Raw genomic sequence first — 25,362 nt, 5'->3', positions numbered from 1 at the left:
AAATACTGTCACCAGTTTGTGTACTCAAGTATCGGATGAAACTACCCATACTCAGTAGGTACGTGTGGCCCGATAAACTTGTTCCAAAAAAACTTGTTATGATATCATTGCGAGTTTCGCTGGCTAGTTGGTAGACTTTCAATACTATTAACATTAAACGCACGCGAGCGAGGTAGCACTCGAATACAATTATATTTTGATTTATTAGTCTATGCATGCGAATGACATCATCTTATGTATGGGAATAGGTCATAAATTTTCTGTAGCAGCATATTATTCCCTCAGAAATGTGGTGAGGTGACTGAGGTGACGCAGTTTACAATAAAAAAATCATTGTTCTTCATTATGTTAACAAGAATATTATAACCGAACAGAAAAACGACTCATAAATTTAAAATGTGTTTAAAATTTTATGATAAATGGGACATTTTGAAAACCCCAGCTCACAGTATTTTTAGCGATTCTATTGAAGCCGATATTTAAAATACTAATATGGAGTTAAGTTTTAGTTTTTTAGTAAGTATTTTTTTATAGTGGTAGTAAGTATACTTAGTCTTCAAAATCGACCAGTTTTCCCACCTCTAGTCAAGGATGCCAACATAATCGGAGCGGCTGGCAGCACGAACGGGAGACACGTGAATTGTAGGAGCTCCCCTTGGTAGGCTAGTCGAACGAATCGACGATGCTGAGAAGCCATTGGTACCTGGAGGTACGCCTGGCTTAGATCTATTATTACTAGCCAGTCTTCTGTTTGTAAGACGGCTGGAACCTCGTAATGGTGAATTAGTTTGAATGGCTTTGGCTGTAGGAACGCATTCAAACGCTTTCGGTTGAAAACAGGGCATAGCGTCCGGTTTTCTTTCTTGATCAGAAACAGGGTTGAGAGAAAAACTGGGGGTTTGACCCGTTTCTTCTAGAACCCCTGAGTTCTTTAAGTCCTCGATCTCGAGAGTGACCTCTGCTGATTGTTGCGTTTGAAATTCTTTCCGTAAAAGTAAAGAAGGACTTCCACACAAAAGGTATGCGGGCTACGGCTATTATTTTTAACAATTTTGGGGGGGGGGGGTTACACTACGCCATCCAGACTCCCCGAAAGTATCTTAGGCGGCCCCCAATGTTGTTGGTCGTCCAGATGCGGTCACCTTCGCTTAGAGTATGGATCCCTGGTGGAGCCCGTACCTCCGATGGAGAACTCCCTTTCCACAGGACGTCGCCCCTTGGGAGTACCCCGGCCATAATGTCAGTTCGAGGGCCTTCCGGGACTCTCAGCTCGGAGGAATCCTTGATAGTGCCTCCCGAGTGAAAGTATCCTTTCGGTAAGGATCTGAGTCATGTTCTCGCAAATTTTATTATGCCTTGTCCCCAAAACCCTCTTCGATTTTTTGGTACAGGCTCATCGCTGTTATGATGTTTTGAGAATTTGTTGCCCAATCCACTAACCCTTGCATACCCTTCCAGAAGCTGTCCCGTTGGGAAAACATCGCATTCTGGGGGGCCGCGATGGTCCTCTCCGTCAGATGGTTAGCTGATGACGAGTGGTCGCACCGACAAAACTTGTCATTTAGACCTAACTCTACGACCGCAGGGGCCGCCAAGAATTGTTTTTTTGGGCGTTGTGCCACTCCTTGCCGGTCCCCCTGCTGAAATAAGGTACGTAACGAGGATACCTCAAACATCAGCAGCTTAATCGACGCTCGTACGTTGAACTTTTTCTCCTGTAACAGTTCTGCTTCGCCGTCTGGTGTCCATTGCTTTTAGAATATCCTCCTCACGGTCATTCAGATGTTGCGCCATAAACACTGATCACTTAACGTTCACTTAACTATCACTTAACGTTCGTCCAAGTTAATTTTTTTGATAGTTAGAATGAACTGTCAGACGCGACATGTAAACAATAAGAAAGTCAAATCCAGAATGAAGAAGACAAAGGGATGCCAAACTCCATACATAAAAAAATGGACGCGCGGGTATGACCAGTAAATAAAAACGGAGGAATGACCAACGACAAGAAAAAGGAGAATAAATTAGTAGAATATAACCTCACGCGAAGAAGAAAGAGCAAACCCTATCCGACTTCAAAGTCAAATTCGAATAATAATATTATTATGGTTCATAAAATATAAGACAGTTGTAAATATATTCAAAAAATCTACTTATAAAAACTCTTTCCTTTACAGAAGAGCTATGAAATATTACTTGAAACCCTGGATTTATTTTAACAAAGGCATTTAAAAACTTAATACCTATCTTGTTCGTACAATTATTTATTGCAAAGTAGGTAGGTAGGTCGTTATATTTTTGATATTGCAATAAGAAAAACAGATGTTCAATGTCATAATAAAATTTCTGCATTGTCTATGAGTACTTTACGTCGAAATAGTTGTACTTTATGAAATGCATTGTCAGATTAAGTAAAATAATTAATAGGTAAGTTTTTAATCAAAAAGACTGCGGAATGGGAAATGCGGATACAAAATTGAACTTCCGAAAGGCAGTCGTTCAACTGACATCGAAAACACAGGTAAACACACAAATTTAATTCATACTCCCACACATTTACACTTATCAATATGGGAATCCGATAACATGGATTTGATGCAATGTATTCGGTTTCGAGCGCCGAATTGTGTTTAATTTGCCGGTTATTTGTTACACTAGCCTATTGACGCCGGCGATGATACATTCTGGGATCAATTCTGGTCCGAGAACGTCACAAATGTGCAAGATGTCTTCACCCTGGTGCCCGCACCGGAGATTCGAGCCCTGCGGGAACAGGCCCCTTCGAATCTCGCGACGCTCTGCTACAAGGCTGTCGAGAAGCTGGTGAAAGCCGTCGACAGCAGTTGCAGGACCCAGCATGAGCAACAGACAGGTAAACACTCAAATTCATATTGTTTACGTTCAGTAATGTTTCTTAGATCAGAGATAGGACTCCTACCTATGTATGTAATTTAAACACCGCCAAATCCAGCGTATTTCTGCTACAATAATTTATTGAAGTGAATACGTAGTTTTTTACGTGTGACACATGAAAATTTCTGCCAGTCTGTGATGGAAATCTTATTGTTCTTTCAGCTTTAAACTGCATAAGATTGTTGACACGAGTGTTGCCGTATATATTTGAGGATGACGATTGGAGAGGCTTCTTCTGGTCATCGTTGCCGGCTGCTTCTACAGAGAATGAAGATAATCAGTCCATGCCTTTGGCTCAGTCTCTTATTAATGCTATTTGTGTAAGTATATAATGTCACCAATGCCATTAAATATTGTGTTTTTTAAAAACTAAAACTATTACCTACACCAGATTTGTTTGAAGAAACAGACTGGCCTTTTATACCTTATCTCTTACCAATAAAATAAAATTTAAGATGCAATATTTAAATAATGATGACCAAATTTAGAACCTGCGTTAATTTTTAACTGTATTATTTATTAAATAATATAATAAACTATTTCTTTTATTGAACGAATAATTCACAGGATTTGAGAATGTAACATTCTATATTATATTGAACATACATAATTTGGAAATATCTCATGCATATATCCACTAGTGAGCAGATAAGCGGTAACCAACTAATAACCGAAATAAGCATTTCATGTAAGAACTACTAGTTAAATTCGTTGTAATTAAGTAGGATGCTTGTAGCTTAATTGAAAAAGCACATTTGTACGAATCCAGTGGTTACAGGTTCAAGTCCCATCGGATTATTAATTGTGATACGATATATTATTCTATGCTCTCATTTAAATAATGTTCATATATATATATAAATACAGTAGACTCCCGATTATCTGGACTAATGGTGAGGAGAGGCGGCATGGATAAACAAAAAATACAGATAATCCGAACTATGGTTTTTTCTTTTTAAAATTGTACATATACATTTCTAAAGCAGACAATTATTTTAACACGTTTAATACTCTTTATTTATTAACACACAGTCACTGCTGACCAGTTAATTACCATAACTCGGTCAGTGCTCAAGACACTCCTGTCGTGTAGCAATTTGCATGATAATTAAATGTGGTAATTAACTGGTTAGTAGTGAATGTATATGTATCTAATGGCCACACGCCAGGCGTGTTTTGAGCACTAACTGTGTTAAGAAAATCTTTGATTTTTGTTTGTTTGCAGGAACCTTTTAATAATTTTGTAATATCAGTTCGCATTTTCCTGAAAGCTATTATATCATTGTATACACCGTATCTTGCATGGATAATCCGCACACGGATAATCGGGAGTTTACTGTGTAATAAACAATAAGTATAATAATTAATAACATTAATAAACATTTTGATTGAAAAAATCGAAAACATTGACTATTGCGACGTTCAGGGTACGTGTTCTGCCTGATTATGTGTCATTACTAGGGGGCGGATTTATATGCAATAAAAAACATGATTATATGCATGCACGTATGCATTTAAAATCAATAAAATATGCACTAAAACCGAAGAAATATGCAGTTAAAAATTGTCATTTTTGTGAGAAAAATTGTAAATACCCACTTTACCCAATATTACTGACAAAAAATCGAACAAGTAGTTAATAATTTTTCTACATAATACGATAGTAGAACAAAAAAACACAAAGAATGAATATAAAGTTAATCAATTATTACAATTTTCAAAATAGCTTTTTCACAAGTACAAATAATTAAATGCAATGTAAACCAAACATAACTTAAAAAACAAAAACGACACACTATTTTCTGTTATTTGCCCGAAAAAAAATTATCCACAATTTTTTTTTCAATATTATGCTCTGGCATTAAATTTTTCCGCATAGGTATCTGTCAGTATTTTGTTTATATACAGAAAACGATCTCTAAACGTCCACAGAGGTGTTTGGGCAAACTTTAAATAAAAGTGCCCGAGTTGACTTCACCTTTTCTGATAAATCCACAGCTCTGAGATGGCATTAAAAATGCAAGTGCATCTAAACTATCTACCTTACTAACTTAGTCGATAAAATAATTAAAAAAAACTAAAATTATAAATTCAAAAGCTCTAAAATATGCATTCATTTATGAAATATGCACCAATGTCTCAAATATGCTCTAACGTCTCAAATATGCATATATATATATGACCCATGTCTCTTTGCCTCTCCGGAACTATCAATAATGATTGTATATATTCTAATCACTGATTTTTTTTATTTGTTCATAGGACTTATTATTCTGCCCAGATTTCACCGTAGTCAGCAGTCGTAGATCTGGACCTGTAAGTATTACAATGCCCATATTAAAAAGTTTAACATATTCTATCTTGTTATATTTCGTACAATTAGTCATAGTGTCCAGGTGATCACGGGAACAGAGGTGTGTTCGGCCACTGACCATCGATTTTATCAGAATCTATATTGTATTACATGTAATATATTATAGTGTTGGTAGGTAATACATATAAAAGTATTTTAGTGGTTTTTCACGCCTCACTTATCCGCTGAACACGTGGCTATTGCAGAAAATTTCCGGATACTATGATTAAATGGAGCTAGCTTGTAAAGCACATTGGCTGAAACCCAAAAGGTGCAGGTTTGAATCCTGCAAGAAGGTATGTTTCGGAGGTACTCCAAAACCTATTTATTAGTGAACTATTTTTTCAGCACCTGTACTTAAGTGTAGTTAAAAAAAAGATATTCTCTTTATTGATGACGATTCAAAACATATATATATATATTCAGGCGGCCCTCGATTTTCGAATGTTCTATTTTCGCTAGAGTTTCGCTTTAGATTTTTGTTGATAATGCAAAACTGTGCGCTTCCATGCATTTTTTTTTACATTAGGTGCCTCTACTTTCGAACACATTTTCAGGAACCAATTGCGTGCGAAAGTCGAGGGCCGCCTGTATTTTTACAACGTTTTTCTTAGCTCGTATTCTTATTTGTCCGGTGGTTCTTTGTCCGGTACAAATCTTGCAATCGATTTTTAACTAACTTCCCGACTAGCTAGACCTTTGAAACTTTTAGAATATATCAGAACACGATGCCAATGCATTTTTTTTTAATACTTTTAGCCATTTTTACGTAGAATTGAATTCATTTTCAGTTAATTCTGTTTTGTATGAAAAGTTATTTCGACACCATTATTGGTTGCTAAGCGGATGGTCCTAGCAACTAAATTATTAATATATACGTGCGTTACTATGGAAATCAAAATGACATTTCAGTATTATTTCTATCAAGTACATATTTTTTTGATCGTTTAAGCTAGCAAGTCAAGTTTATATGATTCAACAGAAAATTTAAAAACTTATATAAAAAGTTCTTTTTATCTTGTAATTATTAAAACATCAACAGGCCATGGTGCCCAGTGACAGTTGTGTAATCAGTAATATAAGTGAAACAATCACAGACACACAGGCTTTGAGAAAATCAGATAAATATATTGTGTGACCTCACTGGGATCGAATCCGGAGCTCCCAGATGAAAGACCAGCGTCTTACGTACTGAGCTACGAGTACTTGTAATGTCAGCGGTTCTTAAGTTTTTATAGAGCATATTTTGTAATAATTATCTGTATTTATTATACTTTTGACGGGTCTCGTGGTTGTGGGACGAGACCGCTGTGATTGGAGATGACCAGGAGGTGTCGATGGAGAGTGGGAAGGATAAGAAGTCGAGATTTGGTGGTTGCTCCGATGGATGGAGGAACGAGTTTTATTTGCAGCGTAAACAGTCAGTACAAGAGTATGTTACAATACTTATGATACTGTTCCGAGGTCCGAGCTCGGTGGAATAGAATGCTGAGCGACTGACATGAAACTTACTGATCGGACCGAGATTAAGATTGATACTAATAAGTATTTAGACTGACTGACTCTTCAACTATGACCTGCTAATTATATGCATGAATATTCGGTAAATTACGAGTCATTGTTGATGAAGTTTGCAATTGAGAAATCCGCTGGCCTCTGCATTATTGCACTTCGAATGTTTCAATCCCATTGAATAATAGAGTAGAATATGCTGACTGTAGATGCGACGATTGTGCGATAGTTTAAATGACTTGCTAATTCTTACACTGTCGAAATAATGCTGACAAGGCCCGAAGTCATTGACTGCTACATACTTATATTTGAATAAATACAAATAATTCAATCAAAATTAAAAGAGACATGAACAATATGACATATTTTTTTTTTCCACTTAAAATATATGTTATTATTATAACTTTCTAAACTTATTGATTGGTAATTGTAGTAGTACCTATATCTGTGGAAATAATATTATTTTAATTGAAATTAGGAAAGTGGCATGAAAAATCTGACAACACAGAACGCGTTGCTTTACTAGTACAGACATACTTTTTTTGTAATATTAAAGTGTGGTTATACGTGTAGAGCCATACTGCCATTAGGGTTAATGGAAAACATTTGAATTAAACTTTGATTCTGTTGAATATTTCAGGACAAAGCGGAAGAGCTATCGGCGTTGGACAGTTGCGAGTACATTTGGGAGGCAGGTGTTGGATTTGCCTCGTCGCCTCCCCGAGTTCCACCGCTTGACGCTCGTCGCTCTGAGCTCCTCCGTTTGCTGCTGGCCTGCTTCAGCGAGGCTATGTACCGCCCTTCAGCTGACATCACACACCAGCCTAATAAATGGATAGCGTAAGTCATCTTGTTTTCACAAAGACATTATCACTTAATTAGCTATTGTTATTTCTCTCAATATCGTGTCTTTCCACAGAAATAACAGTAAAAAGTGAATATTGATATAAAAATGTTTATAACATTGTATGATTCTGGAAGACTAAAATTTCAGTTATTTTATTTTTCATAAATGTCCATACATCAATGAGTGGGGGGACAAAACCGCAAAGACATTGTCACCACAACAATATAGAAATGAGACAATTTTTATAAATACAAAAAACATACGAATAAAGATATTAAAAAAATATAAATTATTTAAAATTAAATTTAAATATTGTGTGCTTACCTTCTTAAATATTCTAAATTAGAAATACTACCATACAAAGGCATTAACCAAGTTTTAAAAGCTGATGATTTTAAGTTATTACTCTAAAACAGCTGCAACGGATTAAATCTCAAATTACACTGATTATCATAGGTAGGTATGTAAATTTCTATCAATACGCAATTCGAAAAACCAAAAAAGCACTCGTTTTATATTCAGTCGAGCTCAGTTATTACGATCACGGATATAGCGAGATCTCTGATGTAACGAGGAAACATTCGTTGACATTTTGGTTAATGATTTTCTCCATGCATTTATTCACTTTTATAACAAGCTCCTTATCGGATATACCGAGCTAAAATATCATCAAAAATGTTAATTAATGTGTCGATTGTTTAAAAACATTTCGACCCTGCAATAAAATCCGACCGGACAGGATGCCGCCGGGTTCGGATTACGTTTATAACGCTAGTTAAGTGTCGTAAGTACTTACCTAATTGGTGTTTTCGCCGACAAGATAGAAAATGTATCCACGCATATAGTTGAAAAAAAAATCTAAGGTTTGTAAAGTAAGTAGGTACCTACCAGCGTTCATTACAATGAACAACTTCTTTTGTAGTTTATGAATGCCATGCTTGTTTCGGGGAAAAATTCTCATTGTGTATTTTTGTGTTATGTGACCGCTCATTTAAAAATACCTATTTTCTGATATAACGAGTAACGCTTATAATGAGCAAATTCAGTCGGTCCCATCTTCCTCGTAATAACCAAGTTCGACTGTATTTTTTTATTTTTTGCGGGCGGGTGTGTCTAGGCAGATTTGTCCGAGCGGTATTGATAAGTACTGGTACTGACGCATTTGGTTTGGCGGCAATGTCTGGGCGGTAATGTCTGGGTGGCAATATCCGGGCAGTTTTGTCAGGGTGTCCAATGGGTGGATCTAACAAATGTTATTTTTTCCATGTTTCAGGTATCTCACTTGTCCTGAAAACCGGCATGCGTTACCAATGTTCACGTCACTTTTAAACACAGTGTGCGCATATGATCCAGTAGGTTTAGGCTTGCCGTACAATCACCTGCTCTTCCAAGACTCGTTGGAGCCACTGGTGGACATCGCTCTACAGATCCTCATCGTCACCCTCGATCACGACACCAGCTGCGGAGGGGTGGACGGAGACGAGGTACCATCATCAAATATTATGTATTTGTTTTGATTCTTCTTAATTTGGAAATATAACCGTGATAATAATTGTTTAAAATTGATCGTTTCAAATGGTATTATGAATACTTAGATTGACCATATATTAATGGTGAAGGGTGGAGGTAGGTTGTTGAGATCCGACATAAATAGTGCACACTAAACTTTGTCAGTTTTCTTTGAACTATGAAAACAAATTGCTTCTTTTCTTTTTGGTATTATTTTTTTTTTTTTTTTTAAAAAAATGAGCGATCTGACAAAAATTGTATACACTTTGTCAGTATGAATTACGAGTATCAATTATTGCAGATGGTGTTACCCCTGCCAAACCAAACCACAATTGATAAAAAAATTCTTATATCTATGAAATATGTGTTGACTATTATCTATTATGGCTTTGTTTACGCAGGTTTTAATTGAATTTAAAAACTAACCAACACCATCTACAATTTGGACTCTTAGTTCAATGAAAAGAAATAATTATGACTGACAAAGTTTAGTGTGCACTATTTATGTCGGATCTCAACAGCTTACCTCCACCCTTTGCCACTACCATATACTTTGGATCCGAGAACAGGTGCTTGTTACAGATACTGGTTATGTGATGACTTTAAAAGTAACGAGGAGATAAGAAAGTAGACTATTTAGTCTTGTATCATATCTAAGGTGAAGATGTGACATTAGATCTCGTGCAGCTAGTAGGATACAGATGGAAAGAGCAATTTGGTTATCGCTTAAAGAAAACAACCACTAAAGCATAGGCAATTAATGCATTGAATTAAGATTGTATGAAATTATTATTTAACAGCCTACTGATTGCTCGCACTCACTTTGAATACCACTGGTCTAAAGTATTACTTTAAATAATTATTATTGAAGTAGAAATCTTTTATTTTTGCAGTCGTCCGTCCCAGATAACTTATTCATAAACTACTTATCCCGGATACATAGAGACGAAGACTTTGCATTTATCTTAAGAGGAGTGACGCGGCTCCTGAACAATCCGCTGGCGCAGACTTACCTGCCGAACTCTGCCAAGAAGGTTCAGTTCCACCAGGAACTCCTTGTTCTCTTCTGGAAGATGTGTGACTATAACAAGGTAGATATTACTGCATATTCCTTTCTTTGAAAGCCATGGGTACAGATTCGATCGAGCGTCATAAAATAGTCTCACGTGTTTCCTCTTTTACAATCAAACAGTGTATTATAGTAAAACCTCGTTAATACGAATTCCACGGGACCGAAAAACGAAAAAAAATTCGAATTACGAATTATGAAATGTAGGTAATTTTTTTTTTTTTTTTTGATATTCATCAATATCGTTTACGATCATAGATGTGTCTACCACATTTCCGGTTCCGTGTGTGTTAATGGGATAGAATGTCAGAATTATTTTTATTACCTTAAAATAAGTAATTTATGATGTTTTAAGAAAAGTCTGTCACAATTTGCAATGACTGGCTCATGAAATACTGTAATTTATTACGATTTATTGAATATTTTTATATGCCAGGAAATTTGAAATTAAAGGTATGGTTTTATATGAAAATAATGTTCAAGGGACTTTTTTTTCGCGAAAATTTCGAATTACGATGAATTTAGAATTATCCGTGTTCTTATTAACGAGGTTCTACTGTAAATTTATAATTTGTATACGTAACTAAAATTTATAACTTGATATTACGTTATAATGTAATTCCAACAGTAACTGTCAATGGTAAGACAGACCGTATCAATTATTGTAAATAGATAAGAAGCTAAATACACCAAACCACAATTTACCGCTACCACTCCCCTCTGGGTACAGGAGGGATTTGGGGAGTTACCGGCTTCAGGGGAAATAAGTAGACACTAATGATGGCATCATTACAATATATTCCAGATTTGGGTTGAATTACACAAAGTAGTATTAATTGAATTATCAACAAATGAAGAATTAAATAATTACAAGATAAAAAGAACTTTTTATATACCATTTTCTGTTGAATCATATAAACTTGACAATTCTATGTATTAATAATTTAGGACAAATAAGGCAATTGTCAACAAATCATTTTTTTGCTATTTTGCAACAAACAAACAAATATAGAATACTGAAATGTCATTTTGATTTCCATAGTTACGCATGTATTTATTAATAATTTAGTTGCTAAGACCACCCCCTTAGCAACCAATAATAGTGGATTGGATTACGGATTTCTTCCGAAATGACTTTTCATACAAAACAGAATTAACTAAAAATAATTCAATTCTACTTAAAGATGGCTAAAAGTATTAAAAGAATGCATTGGCATCGTGTTCTGATATATTCTAAAAGTTTCAAATGTCCAGCTAGTTCGGGAAGTTAGTTAAAAATCGATTGCAAGATTTGTACTGGATAAACAACCACCGGACAAATAAGAATACGAGCTAAGAAAAACGTGGTAAAATTGAAATTAAAAACCACGAAACACCAAGACCAGAGTCATCCTTCTCATTAATTATTATACATATATGTTTTTTAATTTTACTGATATGATTACTGAATGTATGTTTTCGATTCCCATTATTAATATATACATGATTTAAATGTTTTGTTTGCAGAAATTTTTATACTACGTTTTAAAGAGTAGCGATGTATTAGAGATACTGGTTCCAATTCTTTACCACCTCAACGATTCGAGAGCTGATCAATGTAAGTGAAACCATTTTTATATATCGACCAGGTAGAGTTTAGACATATGGCACGCCTATCCTCTCTATGTTCTCTCCGGACGTGCGTCACAGTTTGCACTGTAATAATTTGCAAGAGTACTGTTTCAAATACGGTGGAGCATTTTTCGGATACGATTGAAGCTACCGAATTGGTCACTCAGAGAACTCGAAACTAAATTCAGCTGAATAACGTGATCTAAAAACCTCTGGTCGATATTTATAGATGTCGCTAGTTCTTTGTGCTGTCAATTCAATTCTTACAGATGTAACAATAAATCAAGTTGCACAATTTGTTGCACAATTATTTCATATGTTAAACAAATTTTCTTCTTCAAATTATGTTTTACATTAATATTAATCTACATTTTTACATTCATGGATGTCATTTTTTATTTTAGCTCGCGTGGGATTAATGCACATCGGTGTATTCATTCTGCTGTTACTGTCCGGGGAACGCAACTTCGGTGTCCGGCTGAATAAACCATACACTGCCACCATCCCAATGGACATTCCTGTCTTCACGGGCACGCATGCCGATTTACTTGTCACAGTCTTTCACAAGATCATCACGACGGGACATCAACGGCTTCAGCCTCTGTTCGATTGCCTGCTCACTATTTTAGTGAATGGTAAATATGCGTTATAACCTTCTCTACTCGGGCTACTTTCCAATAGGCAGAGAGCCACCAAACGTAAGTTTAATTTTAAGGGTTTGTGTTTTCAATACTGGTCGCAATTATTCTGACGAGCAGTGGACTTTAATCAGACAGTGTATAACTGCGACCACAGGGAACGGAGAGTGAGATTTAAACTGAGCATCTGATTTACTGACATTTTAGCCGGCTCGCACATATACATCACCCCGTCTGCGACACGGCCATAAATCAAACCTTATAGGTCAGATTCATCCGGCCGCGCACACATGAGCCTAGCGACAATGTCGATTGCAACCTCTCGAAATATCAAAGTCGTCAATAAAATGAAGCGCCATTGCATCAAAAATGCGATCAGACGCCGAATCAGCGTGGTTTCCCATGCACGTATATATTTCAATCTCTTGGACAAAGTAAATATTGGTGAGCTCGCTTGTCTGTAATTTTGTTGGAGATACGGCATGGGTGCCATCCTCCTGGTTCTAAGCCTCTCTATTTTGCTGCAATCTTTTGAACTGCAGTCACTTCGCCTCTTTGTAAATTTACCCATAGCTTGCTCTCTCTTTGGTATATGCACATATGAAATTATTTTTTATAATCAATCTATTTGTTGCAGTCTCACCGTATTTGAAGACATTATCTATGGTGGCGAGCACGAAGCTGCTCCATTTACTGGAAGCGTTCAGCACTCCGTGGTTCCTCTTCTCTTCGCCTGCTAATCATCATCTCGTATTCTTCCTCCTCGAGATGTTCAATAATATCATTCAATATCAGTTTGATGGTATGTTGTGCATATTTTGCTTTACGATTTCATTTTTAAAAACTTTTTTAATTTCTTTTCTTTATTTGATTTTGTTTGACTTCCAAGTATATTTCATAATGCTATATTTTTGAAGATAATACTTTTTATCTGTGGTAGGTATATATTAATTGTACCGTCAGTGGTCTAGTTGGTAGAGCGTCTATATTTGCAACGGGTAATTTACTTTTCCTAAATATTATTTTATTAGCCAAATTCATTCAAATTTTGCAATTTAGAGCTAAATTTAATTGTTCAAAAATATTTATTTTCTAATAATAAAAAAATATTTTTATATCGGTTCTAATATTTTATTCAGAACATTCATACATCTAAAACTACAAAGTATGAAGTTTTAATTTAAAGAATATTTATAATTAACTATTTCTATTATTGAAATGAATAATTCACAAGATTTAAGAATTTATCATTCTGATTATTGAACATATATAATTTAGAAAAACACTTTCTGAAAGAGTATATTATAACCAATAGAAAAAATCTTTTTTGAAAAAAGTAAGCCACCCCGGCTGGGAATCGAACCCTGCATCTCCACGGGTAAACGCCCCAAACGTCGCATTTATCCAATATGCTACGGAGTGACATACTAATTGCGACAGTGGCTAGTAATTTGAGTTTAAAGTCGGACGAGTTAAATCGCAAAATTTATATGTGCGGCCTGCCCTCATAGAGCGAGAAAACTCGTTGAAGGGCATAGAACCGGTTAATCATGTTTAAAAGGTACACACTTTCTTCAAAACAGGAAAAAACTAACAAAATGCTTTAATACCCTTAATTTATATTATGTTAAGTAATGTATCCAAAATGCTGACTGGTTATTAAGCTTGAATCCGTTACATTTCCGCAGGCAACTCAAATCTAGTGTATACCATCATCAGAAAGCGCAGCGTATTCCACAATCTTGCCAATCTGCCGCACGACCACGCCTCCATCCGCAAGTCCATGCAGCAGACTTCCACTTCGGGATCCACGCGGAAGTCTGTGAGGGCCGCCCGCTGCGATAACGCTGACGAGGGCCGCGACACCCGCAGGGAGACCAAGGGGGGAGAGAGCAGCGACGAGCCCACCATGGAGGGCTCCAGACCTGCTCAGCCTGCTGAACCTGGGACTCTCGAAGTCACCCTACCTGAGACACCAGGTCATTTTATATCATTAATTATACCGTCAAATTAGTAAACGCGGAATAATGTGTGCACGCATCGTCCACTAGGTGGAAAATTTGGATTTCGAGATAATATCAAGATAACTAAAGACATACAAATACAATAAATAAAATACACAATTATAATTATTTATTATTACCATAAATTTTATGGTTTCGGTTATTTAAAATACATAATTTAACCTCAACCTTATCTATCTCTTGAAAAATCCTAGAGTAATCTAAAAACCGAGTGAGATTCGATCACACATCTTTCTGTTACTAGGTGCTGACCCAAGTGTATCGCTTGTGAATAATATCTGATAACTACGCTATCTGATGATTTCAAATTCCATCAAGAATGCTACCATCTTGGTAATCTAAATTAAATCAATATTACCAACGGATGCTGTCAGGATTACTCCAAATTTAAATTGTTAGATACTCCGATAATTTTAATTAAATTATTTTTTATTCAAGACTGAATTTATTGGAGATTTAAAAATGTAGCATTCTTTTTATTGAAAAATATAATATTGTTTAGGGTTTTATTCTGGGAAACATTATGTGTGCCCTGATTAAAATTTTATATGACCAACCAGATTGTGTATATAGATCTAATAATCACTATGCTTTACAATTCTTATCTGAGTTTTTCATATTCTTTGAATAATAATTTAGTAGGTATATAAATATTTTTTTGTTAATTTTTTTGTTTTTTTGTGTTTATCTTTCGGAAGGATGTGCCCAAGGTTACAGAATCATATCGAAACAGGCATCCTTTACATACAGGAACTGTAAAAGTATGCCATGTTTCTATCACATTTACTAATTCATAATGTTTTCTTTATTTAATTTGTAGCACAGAAATAATTAGTCCAAATTAATTTTATTGAGCTAGTCATGCACTATACATATTATTGTTATATAATATTCATCCCTTATTATGTATTTACCACAAAGACTTAGGCCCAGTTGCATAGATCACTAATCACGAAACATTAACAGCTGTTTTTCGAGTAATAAATGCTTAAGGCTATACTTCAGTTGAGGCATGGTCTAAAAAGATCGTGTCTAGGCGATGCGCGGATTGTGCAAATGACGCGTGCCGAATGAAATATAATTTGTCATAAAAATCCAGCATGTGTCCATTTAATGTTATGTTTATTGTTATATTACTAATAATAATAGTATATTCATTGACATGTTTTTTTTTTTAAGTACATACGTAAAGTTTTTTAGTCATCTTTACACGATTTAAGAATATTTTCATCCGACGCCATGACAAAACAAATCGACACCTCGACTGTCGGTCTCCGATTGGCGACTAGTGAGAAATTTCGTCGCACCTGAAGTCACTGCAGTACGCTCTTAATGGAAAATGAATGTGCACACGCAATTTGACCTATAAATCCGACAAAAATGTCATATTTTAAGCAGAAATTATATCAATACAGTTTTTAACGTTTTTTCTGAAAAAAAAGACAAATTATTTTGTATACTGATTATATACGCAAACACGAAATACTGGCCGTATTAAATACAACATATTAGATTATTCACACTATTGACATCTATTATGTAAACAGACATCTTAATAATTTCTGAATTTCATTGCCATGTTAATATTAAAATATACGAATACTGTATGTATGCATACTGTAACCGTGATACATAATTTATTATGTCAGCATCCCATATGTAAACAGACGATATTTTAATTATGAATGAATTTCATTGCCATATCAATAAAAAAATATACAAATGAGAAGACACTGTAGGTATACTGTATCCATGCTAATTAATCACTGATAAAGCCAATATTTAATATTTAATGTTGGAATTAATTATCAACTACTAATTTATAATCATTAAATTTATATTGTACATTTTTCATATCACATATTTTATTAGTAACATTGTATGTCAATTCAAAAATTATAAAATATTGACATTCTATGCATTGGGCCCTTGTTGTATTTACTCTGTATTTACCGGTAAAATTATTTTACATCTTTAGAGTATTCGAGAGTTCATTGTTTTATTTATTTTTTATTATTTGAATATTGTCCCCCAAATCAGAATATTTTCATACGTTTTTGCCGTAAAACGCTTACCACCTTTATCCTTGCCGTAAAATGTTGCTTGAATGATGAATGAATGTCATCAATGAGGATTTTTTTACGAGGATGAAATTAATACACGTTTTATCACAAAATTAAATAATAATTTGACATTTGTGGCTTACCTCCTTTTGAAACAGCGTGTATTTAGTTGTATCTATTGTTATTATCATATAAAAACTCAACACACTGACATTTACATCCCTTTTCCCAAATTATGATTTTTATCCACTAATTATATTTTCCATTCATAATTTCTGTGCTGGGACAAAATATTCATTAAAATGCTTTTTTTTTTCGAGTGCAAGCATAGAGTTTTTCAGTATTTTTTTGTATGTTTCCTATTATAATTGCAATCAAATGCATGAAAAAATCTGACTCAGAGTTGACGTTCTACCTCTGAGCTAGGTGTTAGCATGACTGACGAATCTGATAAAATTCTTGTGAAGGAACACTTGTTATGGAAATAATTCTGATGAATTGTAATAATTTATGTATGAACGAACTAATTTAAATTGTAAATCAAATAATAAATAGTTTAATATTTTTACGATATAGTAAGTTAAAAAAAAGATGATTACTGCAAGGCTATTCTAACATATCGCTTAACATCCAAAAAGAGCTACATGTGATAGATATATTACATTTATCACTTTACGTATTCAGGCGGTTACTTAATACATTCACATACGATTAGAGCGAGACAGGGTACGTCAATTTTACAAATTGAGATGCAAGATCCGACTGTTTTGAAATATGATTACGTCACGGCCGCCGTCTTAATTTATAGTTCCCTCGAGCTGTCAAATATCGAGTGGCTAGTAGCAGCTAGTAGTAATATATTTGTTTTACTGCAATTACATTTGCGCTGTAATTGCAATGACATGACTAATAAAATTGTAGGTTATGTTGATATGTCTGTGTCAATACAAAATTCTTGAGTTCGAGCATATCCGCCAGCATGAACATTCCCGAATTTGACCGACATGTCTACATATTACGAATTTACCAATTATTGTGCCTTCCATGTTAATTTGGACCAATGAAAATAACGGAAAGGTGCTAAAGTGATGACTGTTAAGAATAGCCGCACTGGTTTTATTTCTTCAATATTTAGATCGTTTGACATAGCTTTAAAAACAACCTGTATATTTGATAAATAAAGGAATATTCGAGAAAAGCGTTTAATTACTACATATTCACGGAAATATTATCTATCTTTCGAATACATAACGATTTATTTTATTCATTAGACATATTTTATGCTATGTAAAAAGTGTCTGAACACATTATACATACTTTCTTGAAAATAAATAGTACACAATACATACGATAGTTGTGGAAATCGACTGCAAATTTTGTAAATGAAAGTTAGTCCTTCGAAATCTTTAAGTGTCAAATTGTAATTTCATCAAATCCAACAGCAATCGGACAGATGACCGAAAGAGAGTCGGCGCATCCTTCCACGCAGCTGATTTTGGATGTCGGACCTTCCATTCCTCTTGTCATTCAACCGGATGAAGCAGAGCTCCTCACAATCAACGAAGGTCAGAGATCAGGGGGGGACGGAGAAGATGAAACGGTTAGTTCAACAAAGCTTTTAGTTTTTTTTAAGTTTATATTATAATTTGGAGCTAATTTGATACAATATGGCTGTAAATATTTAAAATTCATTCCTCGTGCAAATATATATTATTTAAAAGTTTCAAAAAATTCCGATAGATGTTTATTTGTACACTCAAAAGTATTGAACTATGAAAAATGACCCCCAGTACTTCTTTTTAAGTAGAAAACAATTAACCCTCATTACTGTAGGTACATTACTTAAGGCCGGTTCAGATTAGTTGAGTAGTTTAGGCGAGTGGTGAATGGTTTAGTTACCACTAAATGATTTAGTAACTGAAAAGTGTCCGAACACAGTACATTAGTGAGTGACGTGTCAAAATGAACAGAACACAACGTAACAAAGCAAAAATAAATAAGTTAATAATTTCATTTGTAATGGCTTTATCAGAAGAATTGGAGGAAGAAATTCTACGACAACTAATGAACTTGACTAAAGATAACAATATGTTCAGGCTTGTCTTGTGGCTTGTTTGGTATTTAGTGAGAGGTGGTGGGGGTGTTACTCCACCGAAAAATTAGAACAAAATGGATTGAATCGACTAAATGATTTTACTAAATTACTCGCCACTGAATAAAATAATTACTTGACTAATCCGAACCGGGGTTTACATTAGAAAAATAATTTGGTATGTAAATTCATCCCACCACTGTTTTCAGGGCTCTTTAACCCTTTTCTATGTGTGTACTTTTCTACTGTGTGGTAATATGGTGTTTTATTGGTAAAATCGTTTGCGAGTAAATGTGTTGGTGGGTTATCAACCATACGGAATTTGTTTGTTGTTTCTGTAGTCACCGACCACTAGAAGTGCTTGGCGGCTCTCTACCGAGTGGAAGATAACTGGGAGTCGTCCATAAATGTCATCACACGTTTTTTGCTATTTTTTTTATCCCCCGTCTTCCCATCGTTACACTACATCACATAATCTTTTACCTCCCTGCATAATTAAATTACACCCTCCACCACTATTTGTTAAAGAAACAAATTCATTGAAAATGATTAGTATTATAAAAAAATATTTTGTGACTTTATATCAGATCCTTCCCTTCTTAGGAAGTGATGTCATGTAGAGTAGGAGAGGTTACAATATCTGAACATTTGCGCAGATAGAATTGCGTAATCTAAACATATTCTTTAGGCACACGATTTAAAATTTTTGTTTATTATTGTGTAAATAATAGTTTTGTTGTTTCTAGGGGTTGGCGCAACTATCTCTCGAAAGTAATGGTGAAAATGACAAGGTTTCTTCGAAGAATTCTTTAGAGACAGCCGAGCAGACAATGGAGTGCCCCAAACCGGTGCAGCACTTCCAAAGATCAGTTGCACAGGTAATTAAAATGTTACTTTTACTATGTAATAAATAAACCTGAAAATAAAGTGATTTTTTTCCATTACAGAATAACAGCGCATTGTATACAAAATATAAAATACTACGAAATCCTGCCTTGAAATTACCATGAGTGGTTTTATACATAAGTCGGCTCTCAGATCAAAACTCGCCTCGTTCGCCGCGACCGAGTTCCGAGACGCGCGAAAAATTGTTGCGTGTGACGAACGCGTACATCTATAAGCGACACTCGCTTCTCGAGACGTCAAAATAATAAGTACTCTGGCCAGCCGCCATTACGCAAATATGTCATCAGACGCTGTAACAGCGTTTATTATGTATCGGTACAGCAGAAATTTAAGTAGAAGGCGAAAATATTGGATTCATCCGTCAATTAGGCTTATATCAATGCACAGTGCATCATTTATCGCAGCAGAACGGCCACCGGCGAACAGTGAAGTCTAGATACGAATGGCCAAAATTGCCGAGTCGAGCTCTTTGCGCAGGCACGCGGTCGGCTTTATCGGCGTCCAACATGTTCGTGGAGTCGCTTTGCAACATAGATGTTTTTCAGTCGCATTCGACCAATCTGCGAAGCTCCATTTGACAACGTTTATTATGTGGATGACGATGACGTCACATCGACGAATTCGACATGCGGCGCATGAGGCGAGTTCTGATGTGTGAGCCGGCTTAGTGCGCGTTAGTTAGTTTTACTTAATGTTGACAGCTTTGCATTTGGCCCTATGTCACAATATTTGGAGCGGTTAAATTCACATTTAAAACATTATAGCTAGTTTACTCTTATGTCATATCGTTGATTGCGATTGTAGCGTGGCAGTATTCGAGTGGCCGGCCCCGATGGTTCTCGCGTCCCCGCCACGAAGAGTGCCTCCGGCTCCAGCTGGTCCCCTTCAGCCGACTGGGTGCACTCTTGGAGAAGCAAGCTTCCTCTGCAGACCATCATGAGACTGCTGCAGGTTCTCGTGCCTCAGGTTGAGAAGATTTGCATCGATAAGTGAGTCATCGTCGAATCATTTTATTACCACCGCAAGACATCGTGTTTTATTGCTCTCTCTCTCTGTCCCATTGGTCTTGATAGATGAAATTAGCTTTGGTATAAAGCAATAATTGGAATAATAATAGACACACATTGACAGAACTACGCCAAAATCCTTTAATGATGATTGGGCAGACACATAGCTCATATACAGGGCGGTCGGTGAACGAATACGATGATCCAGTTGGCTGCCAAAGGTACACTGAATTGATGAAATATTAAGGTTCGGTAGAATTACGTGGCAGCGAAGAACATAGAACCGAGAAGAGTAGGTTGAGCTATGGGAGGTCCTCATCTAGCAATGTATTAATAACATAAATCGAAAAAATGAGATAACAGCTATGTAAATGCTAACACTAATTTCTGAAATTGTGGTAAAACCATTTAACTTACCAAAAATATGTGTGATTCATTTTTTATGAAGGATTTAACGATCTTTATTTCATCTCAGAATAAAAATTCTGTAAGAATAACGGTTATTGAAATATTACCCAAAAACCGTTTTTAGCCTCCATTTTACCAAGATGGCGTCGTTTGCCCAACTGAGTCAGAATCAGTCAAAAAACTTTTGTTTTTCGACAATACCGGGTCAATCTTCATTTGTATGGGCTGACGACCATACTGATATTTATCAATGACAAAAATGATTATCAAAATTAATGGAATGCTTATTGTTGCTGTTAAATAGGGGCTTGACTGATGAAAGTGAGATCTTGAAGTTCCTGCAGCATGGAACGCTGGTGGGCTTGCTTCCAGTGCCTCATCCCATCCTCATCAGGAAATACCAGGCAAACACCGGAACCACAACTTGGTTCCGCACCTATATGTGGGGAGTGATATACCTCAGGTATGATGTTTAATTAATCTATAGCTTTTTTAAATAGTTACAAAACTGGGAACTTACATATCTCATTGATACATACAAAATGCGCTCATAATATACATTCATAACATTTTAACACACTGTGAGCATATTGGCATACATATGATCATTGACAAACAATGATTATTAAAAAATATATGCCAGTTTGTCGCAGTGTGTACAGTAATACTATGAAGTTACATGATAGGTGGGTCCGATGAAAATCACTTAATTCGAATTGGCGTAAGTCGTAGTAGGTACAACTTTGCATATAAATACATATAAATTTGTTTTAATTGGGACCAAGGACTGACAAAAACACTAGTTTTGAAGAAAAATATTTAATAAAATTGCAGTTCTTTGTACTTATTAATATGTACTACATATTTAAAAAATAGTTACGTAAAAAAATTATTTCGTTACCGATGGCTTCATAAAATGTAACAAATTTGTCTGACAACACAATATCTTCTTTTTTTTTCGCAGAATTTCTTAGTAGGAAAGCTAATATGAGGCGTCTAAGTCTACATTTGGTCAAAATCGATAAAAAAATTTGCACGTATTCTTTGTATAATTTTACACAATATGTATTGATCTATAAATTCCAAAACGCGACATAACCCTATGAAAAAAAATATTTTAAGTCTCGATTTATTACAAAAAGCGCCAAGTCCGTGTTTCATATTATTTAAAGCTTTGTTGATTACGCGCGTATTTAAGTCAACCAATAAGGGAACGTTCAATATTGAAAAGGGCATCTCCCATGCTGTAGCATCTGGTAAACTCATGACAGTGCGATGGAAATATGTGCCTTATGCGGAATAAATTAAAAAGTGAGGTACAAGTAGCGATACGTCCAATTTTATTTTGCCTATATTTATTACATTTAAGAGTTTATCAGCTGAAACAAATTGCCATTTGGTTCTAATTTCGACATAAAATACAATGGAAAAAATAATCTCACGTTAAAACAAATAATTGTAGCTTGAAACATAAAAACGTTGTTTCCCTGAAAATATTGAATTGTGGACTTGTCGCTTTTTGTTATTAGACGTCTCATATGTAGTTTTTTTTATTCCTTGCTTAGTAGCTATAACGAGTTCTTTGTTGGAGTCTGTTTTCTAAAATTGTTAAGTTCTTTTCAATTGAGCTGAAACCTTCTGTCAAGTTTGTAATTGTCATGTGCTTTTCTGGTGGAACTGGGTGTCGGAAGTATTAGTGATGTTTTGCTCATGCATCTCTATGAGCTCATCGATTATCAACTCCTGACTATCTGAATCTAACAGCTCGTTGACATCATCACCATTGACTTCCAAATCTAGTTGCCTGGCAAGATTAACAACTTCTTCTATCACACGAGTGACATTATCAGTTTCTGGCGTTGTTTCCGTCTCATATTTGAAAAATCAAGAACCGCGTAACTCCGAGTTCGCGTAAGTCGGGGTATTACTGTATTATGTAATGATATAATCATTGTGTCTGGTAAATGTGTAAATTTTGTTAGAGCTTTAATCTACCAGCTCACAGAACACACACACAAAGAAAATGTGTTATATAATGTATAGAAATATGTATATTTAATTTTTTTTTTTTTACAGAAATGTGGAGCCCCCGATTTGGTACGACACGGATGTGAAGCTTTTTGAAATACAACGGGTATAGTGTGTTTGTAAACTAATATTGATGTCCACATATTTATACTTACTTATAAATAATGTAATAACATGACCACTGATTGCATCATATTTGCTGGGATTTTTTCTAGAAACTTAAGTATAATTCAATTAGCCACTGCTTCAATGCTACAAGGTTGTATGTTACTTTTATCAAAAACTTAGTACTTACCATTACCAACATAATTATACATCGGTAAGGCATGCAATGCATTAGTTCAGTTAATGTAATAAAACACATCTCATTTAATAATATATTTTACGGTCATTAAAAAAGTTTCATTTGAATTCACACCGGTGCTGCTAGCTCCGTTTTAACATAATATAATATAGCGGTAGCGCGCTTACACATCAATGTGTATCGTCTCTATATGTCGGAACTTGTTTCTGCATTCTTCCATTCCTTATTTTAAAGTATTATAGCCAACTGTATAAAATAGTATTTTTGATCATTTTGTAATAATATAATTTCCATTTGTCGTTTTAAACTCATCTAATCTCAAAAGTCTCTGCCTATATGGTAGAAGGTAAACCGAAGTCTTATCCGGCTCTCACATCAAAACTCGTCTCGACTGCAACGTATCGAATACGTCGATGTGACATCATCGTTATTCACAAAACACACGTTGCCAAATGGAGCACCGTAGATTGTTCGAATGCGACTGTTTAATTAAAAAAAAAAACATCTGTTGCAATCGACAAGTTGCACGCTTCTCGGACTGCGAGTCGAGCCACGATGCATAAAAACCAATATACCGGCTCGCCGATCGCTGATCCAAATATCTATACGTTTCGAAGGTTACATGCGACTGTCGCTAGGTAGATCTGTGTGGTTTTCATATGCAACACCGTATCGACGTTCTTGGAAGTTTTGATTTATGTCTGTGCGGCAGACGAGGCGGGTTTAGATGTGAGAGCCAGCTTAGGTTATAATACGTCTTATAATTAGATATTGAACAAAAATACATATTATTACTTCACGTACTATGGATTGTTTCTGTATGCATTTACGTATGATATAATCACTGTCAACCTAAAAAAATTTATAATAATATACAACCTTGTGATATTTAAGCAGTACATTATTATTGGACATTGTGGATTTCTAAGTCAGTAGTACTTAAAAATGAATTCTTTAACTTCAATTGTAATTGTGCTGTACTCGCAAGAAGTAATTTTCTTGTAACTTTGTGTTAATTTAAAGAAATTATTTATAATATATTAATTATTGTATTATGTTATAATTGACATCTGAGAACAATTGTATTGTGGTATGTATTAACGGAACAAAACAAAATATTTTAATGAGAAAGGGAACTGCTGGTAAACCTTCAAATTGATTATTAGCCTGGATCAATCCATCACTGAAGGAAAACCTCTCTGAGCTGATTCTATTTCTTTCAGTGTGTTGTCTTGTCATGTGCCCTCACATGACTTAATTATGACGTTGATCTAGTGGTCTCTGGGTTTGGCTTGAGGATGGGATTGGGAGCTGGGATTTGAGGTATCTATTTCCAAAAACCCATATATCTATATTTTAATATTTGCAGTAAAGCGCCGGCTAGACGCTCATGCTTTACCACAAGATGACCTGCGCAAACCAGTTTGTATCGGGAAGCCCGTGTGTATGGACGGGAAAACTGTAGCTCGCGCAAACCAAAAAGTGTTCCGTATTTTTTGCACAAACTATACCGTGCAGGCAAGTCGCTGCTGTCTAGCCGGCGCATAAGTAGTTTTACAGCTACAAATTAATGCTGCAAACATGGGACTCCGGACAAACGAAAGTAAAACAAAATACATGCCAGTTCTCCAAAATGCATCAGACAATAATAAAACCTGTATCATTGGCGGCGATGCTTTTGAATTCGTGGATTCATTTGTTTATCTATTGCTATTGTCACAAAGACTACATAATAACAAGACGGCGCCCTCGCCAACAGGTGTTATTTTGGTCTCCAAAACGTTCTAAAAAAAACTCAAGGAAAATCAAAAGAACCTTATATAAAACTCTCCTGCGCCCGGTATTAACATATGGATCAGAATGTTGGGCACTCAGCAGACAGGATGACAGAAATATGGATATCTTTGAGAAAAATCTTTGGGTCTGTTCAAGAAAGTGGCATTTGGAGGTCAAGATATAATGAGGAGCTGTACACACGTGGCATATGAAAATTTAGAGACTGCACTGGATCAGCCATGTGCATAGAATACCGGATGATATAGAGGAGGCGAGCGTTCCTCATTTGAAAACAGAAGTGT

The 25,362-nt window shown here is 35.4% G+C and overlaps 1 protein-coding gene across 1 annotated transcript; it reads left to right on the top strand.

Annotated features, from left to right (window-relative positions):
* Positions 1–2,368: 2,368 nt before the first annotated feature.
* LOC147073605 (protein HID1) lies at positions 2,369–24,138 on the top strand. The gene is made up of 16 exons (XM_085944883.1): positions 2,369–2,521; positions 2,659–2,872; positions 3,076–3,233; positions 5,176–5,229; positions 7,419–7,618; positions 8,899–9,109; positions 10,028–10,225; positions 11,710–11,800; positions 12,219–12,449; positions 13,090–13,254; positions 14,141–14,431; positions 17,982–18,139; positions 19,378–19,509; positions 20,342–20,526; positions 21,257–21,415; positions 23,029–24,138. Exons 1-16 carry the CDS (start codon positions 2,456–2,458, stop codon positions 23,090–23,092), a joined length of 2,577 nt encoding a protein of 858 aa, XP_085801009.1. The 5' UTR covers positions 2,369–2,455; the 3' UTR covers positions 23,093–24,138.
* The last annotated feature ends 1,224 nt before the right edge of the window (positions 24,139–25,362 follow it).

The sequence above is a fragment of the Rhyacophila brunnea genome, unplaced genomic scaffold (genome assembly GCF_057557595.1).
Source record: "Rhyacophila brunnea isolate RB1 unplaced genomic scaffold, BYU_Rbru_1.0 scaffold_17, whole genome shotgun sequence".
NCBI classification, from domain to species: Eukaryota; Metazoa; Arthropoda; class Insecta; order Trichoptera; family Rhyacophilidae; genus Rhyacophila; species Rhyacophila brunnea.
Note: the sequence above shows the minus strand (reverse complement) of the source record. Positions and strands in the feature narration are given on the sequence as shown.

What these genes read in the sequence shown, in the direction of transcription:
- LOC147073605 (XM_085944883.1), top strand. Translation starts at nt 2,456, where the DNA reads ATGGGAAATGCGGATACAAAATTGAACTTCCGAAAGGCAGTCGTTCAA. An exon ending in CACCCTACCTGAGACACCAG is followed by an intron (nt 14,432 to 17,981) that starts GTCATTTTATAT and finishes CAAATCCAACAG; the next exon opens with CAATCGGACAGATGACCGAA. An exon ending in GGGACGGAGAAGATGAAACG is followed by an intron (nt 18,140 to 19,377) that starts GTTAGTTCAACA and finishes TGTTGTTTCTAG; the next exon opens with GGGTTGGCGCAACTATCTCT.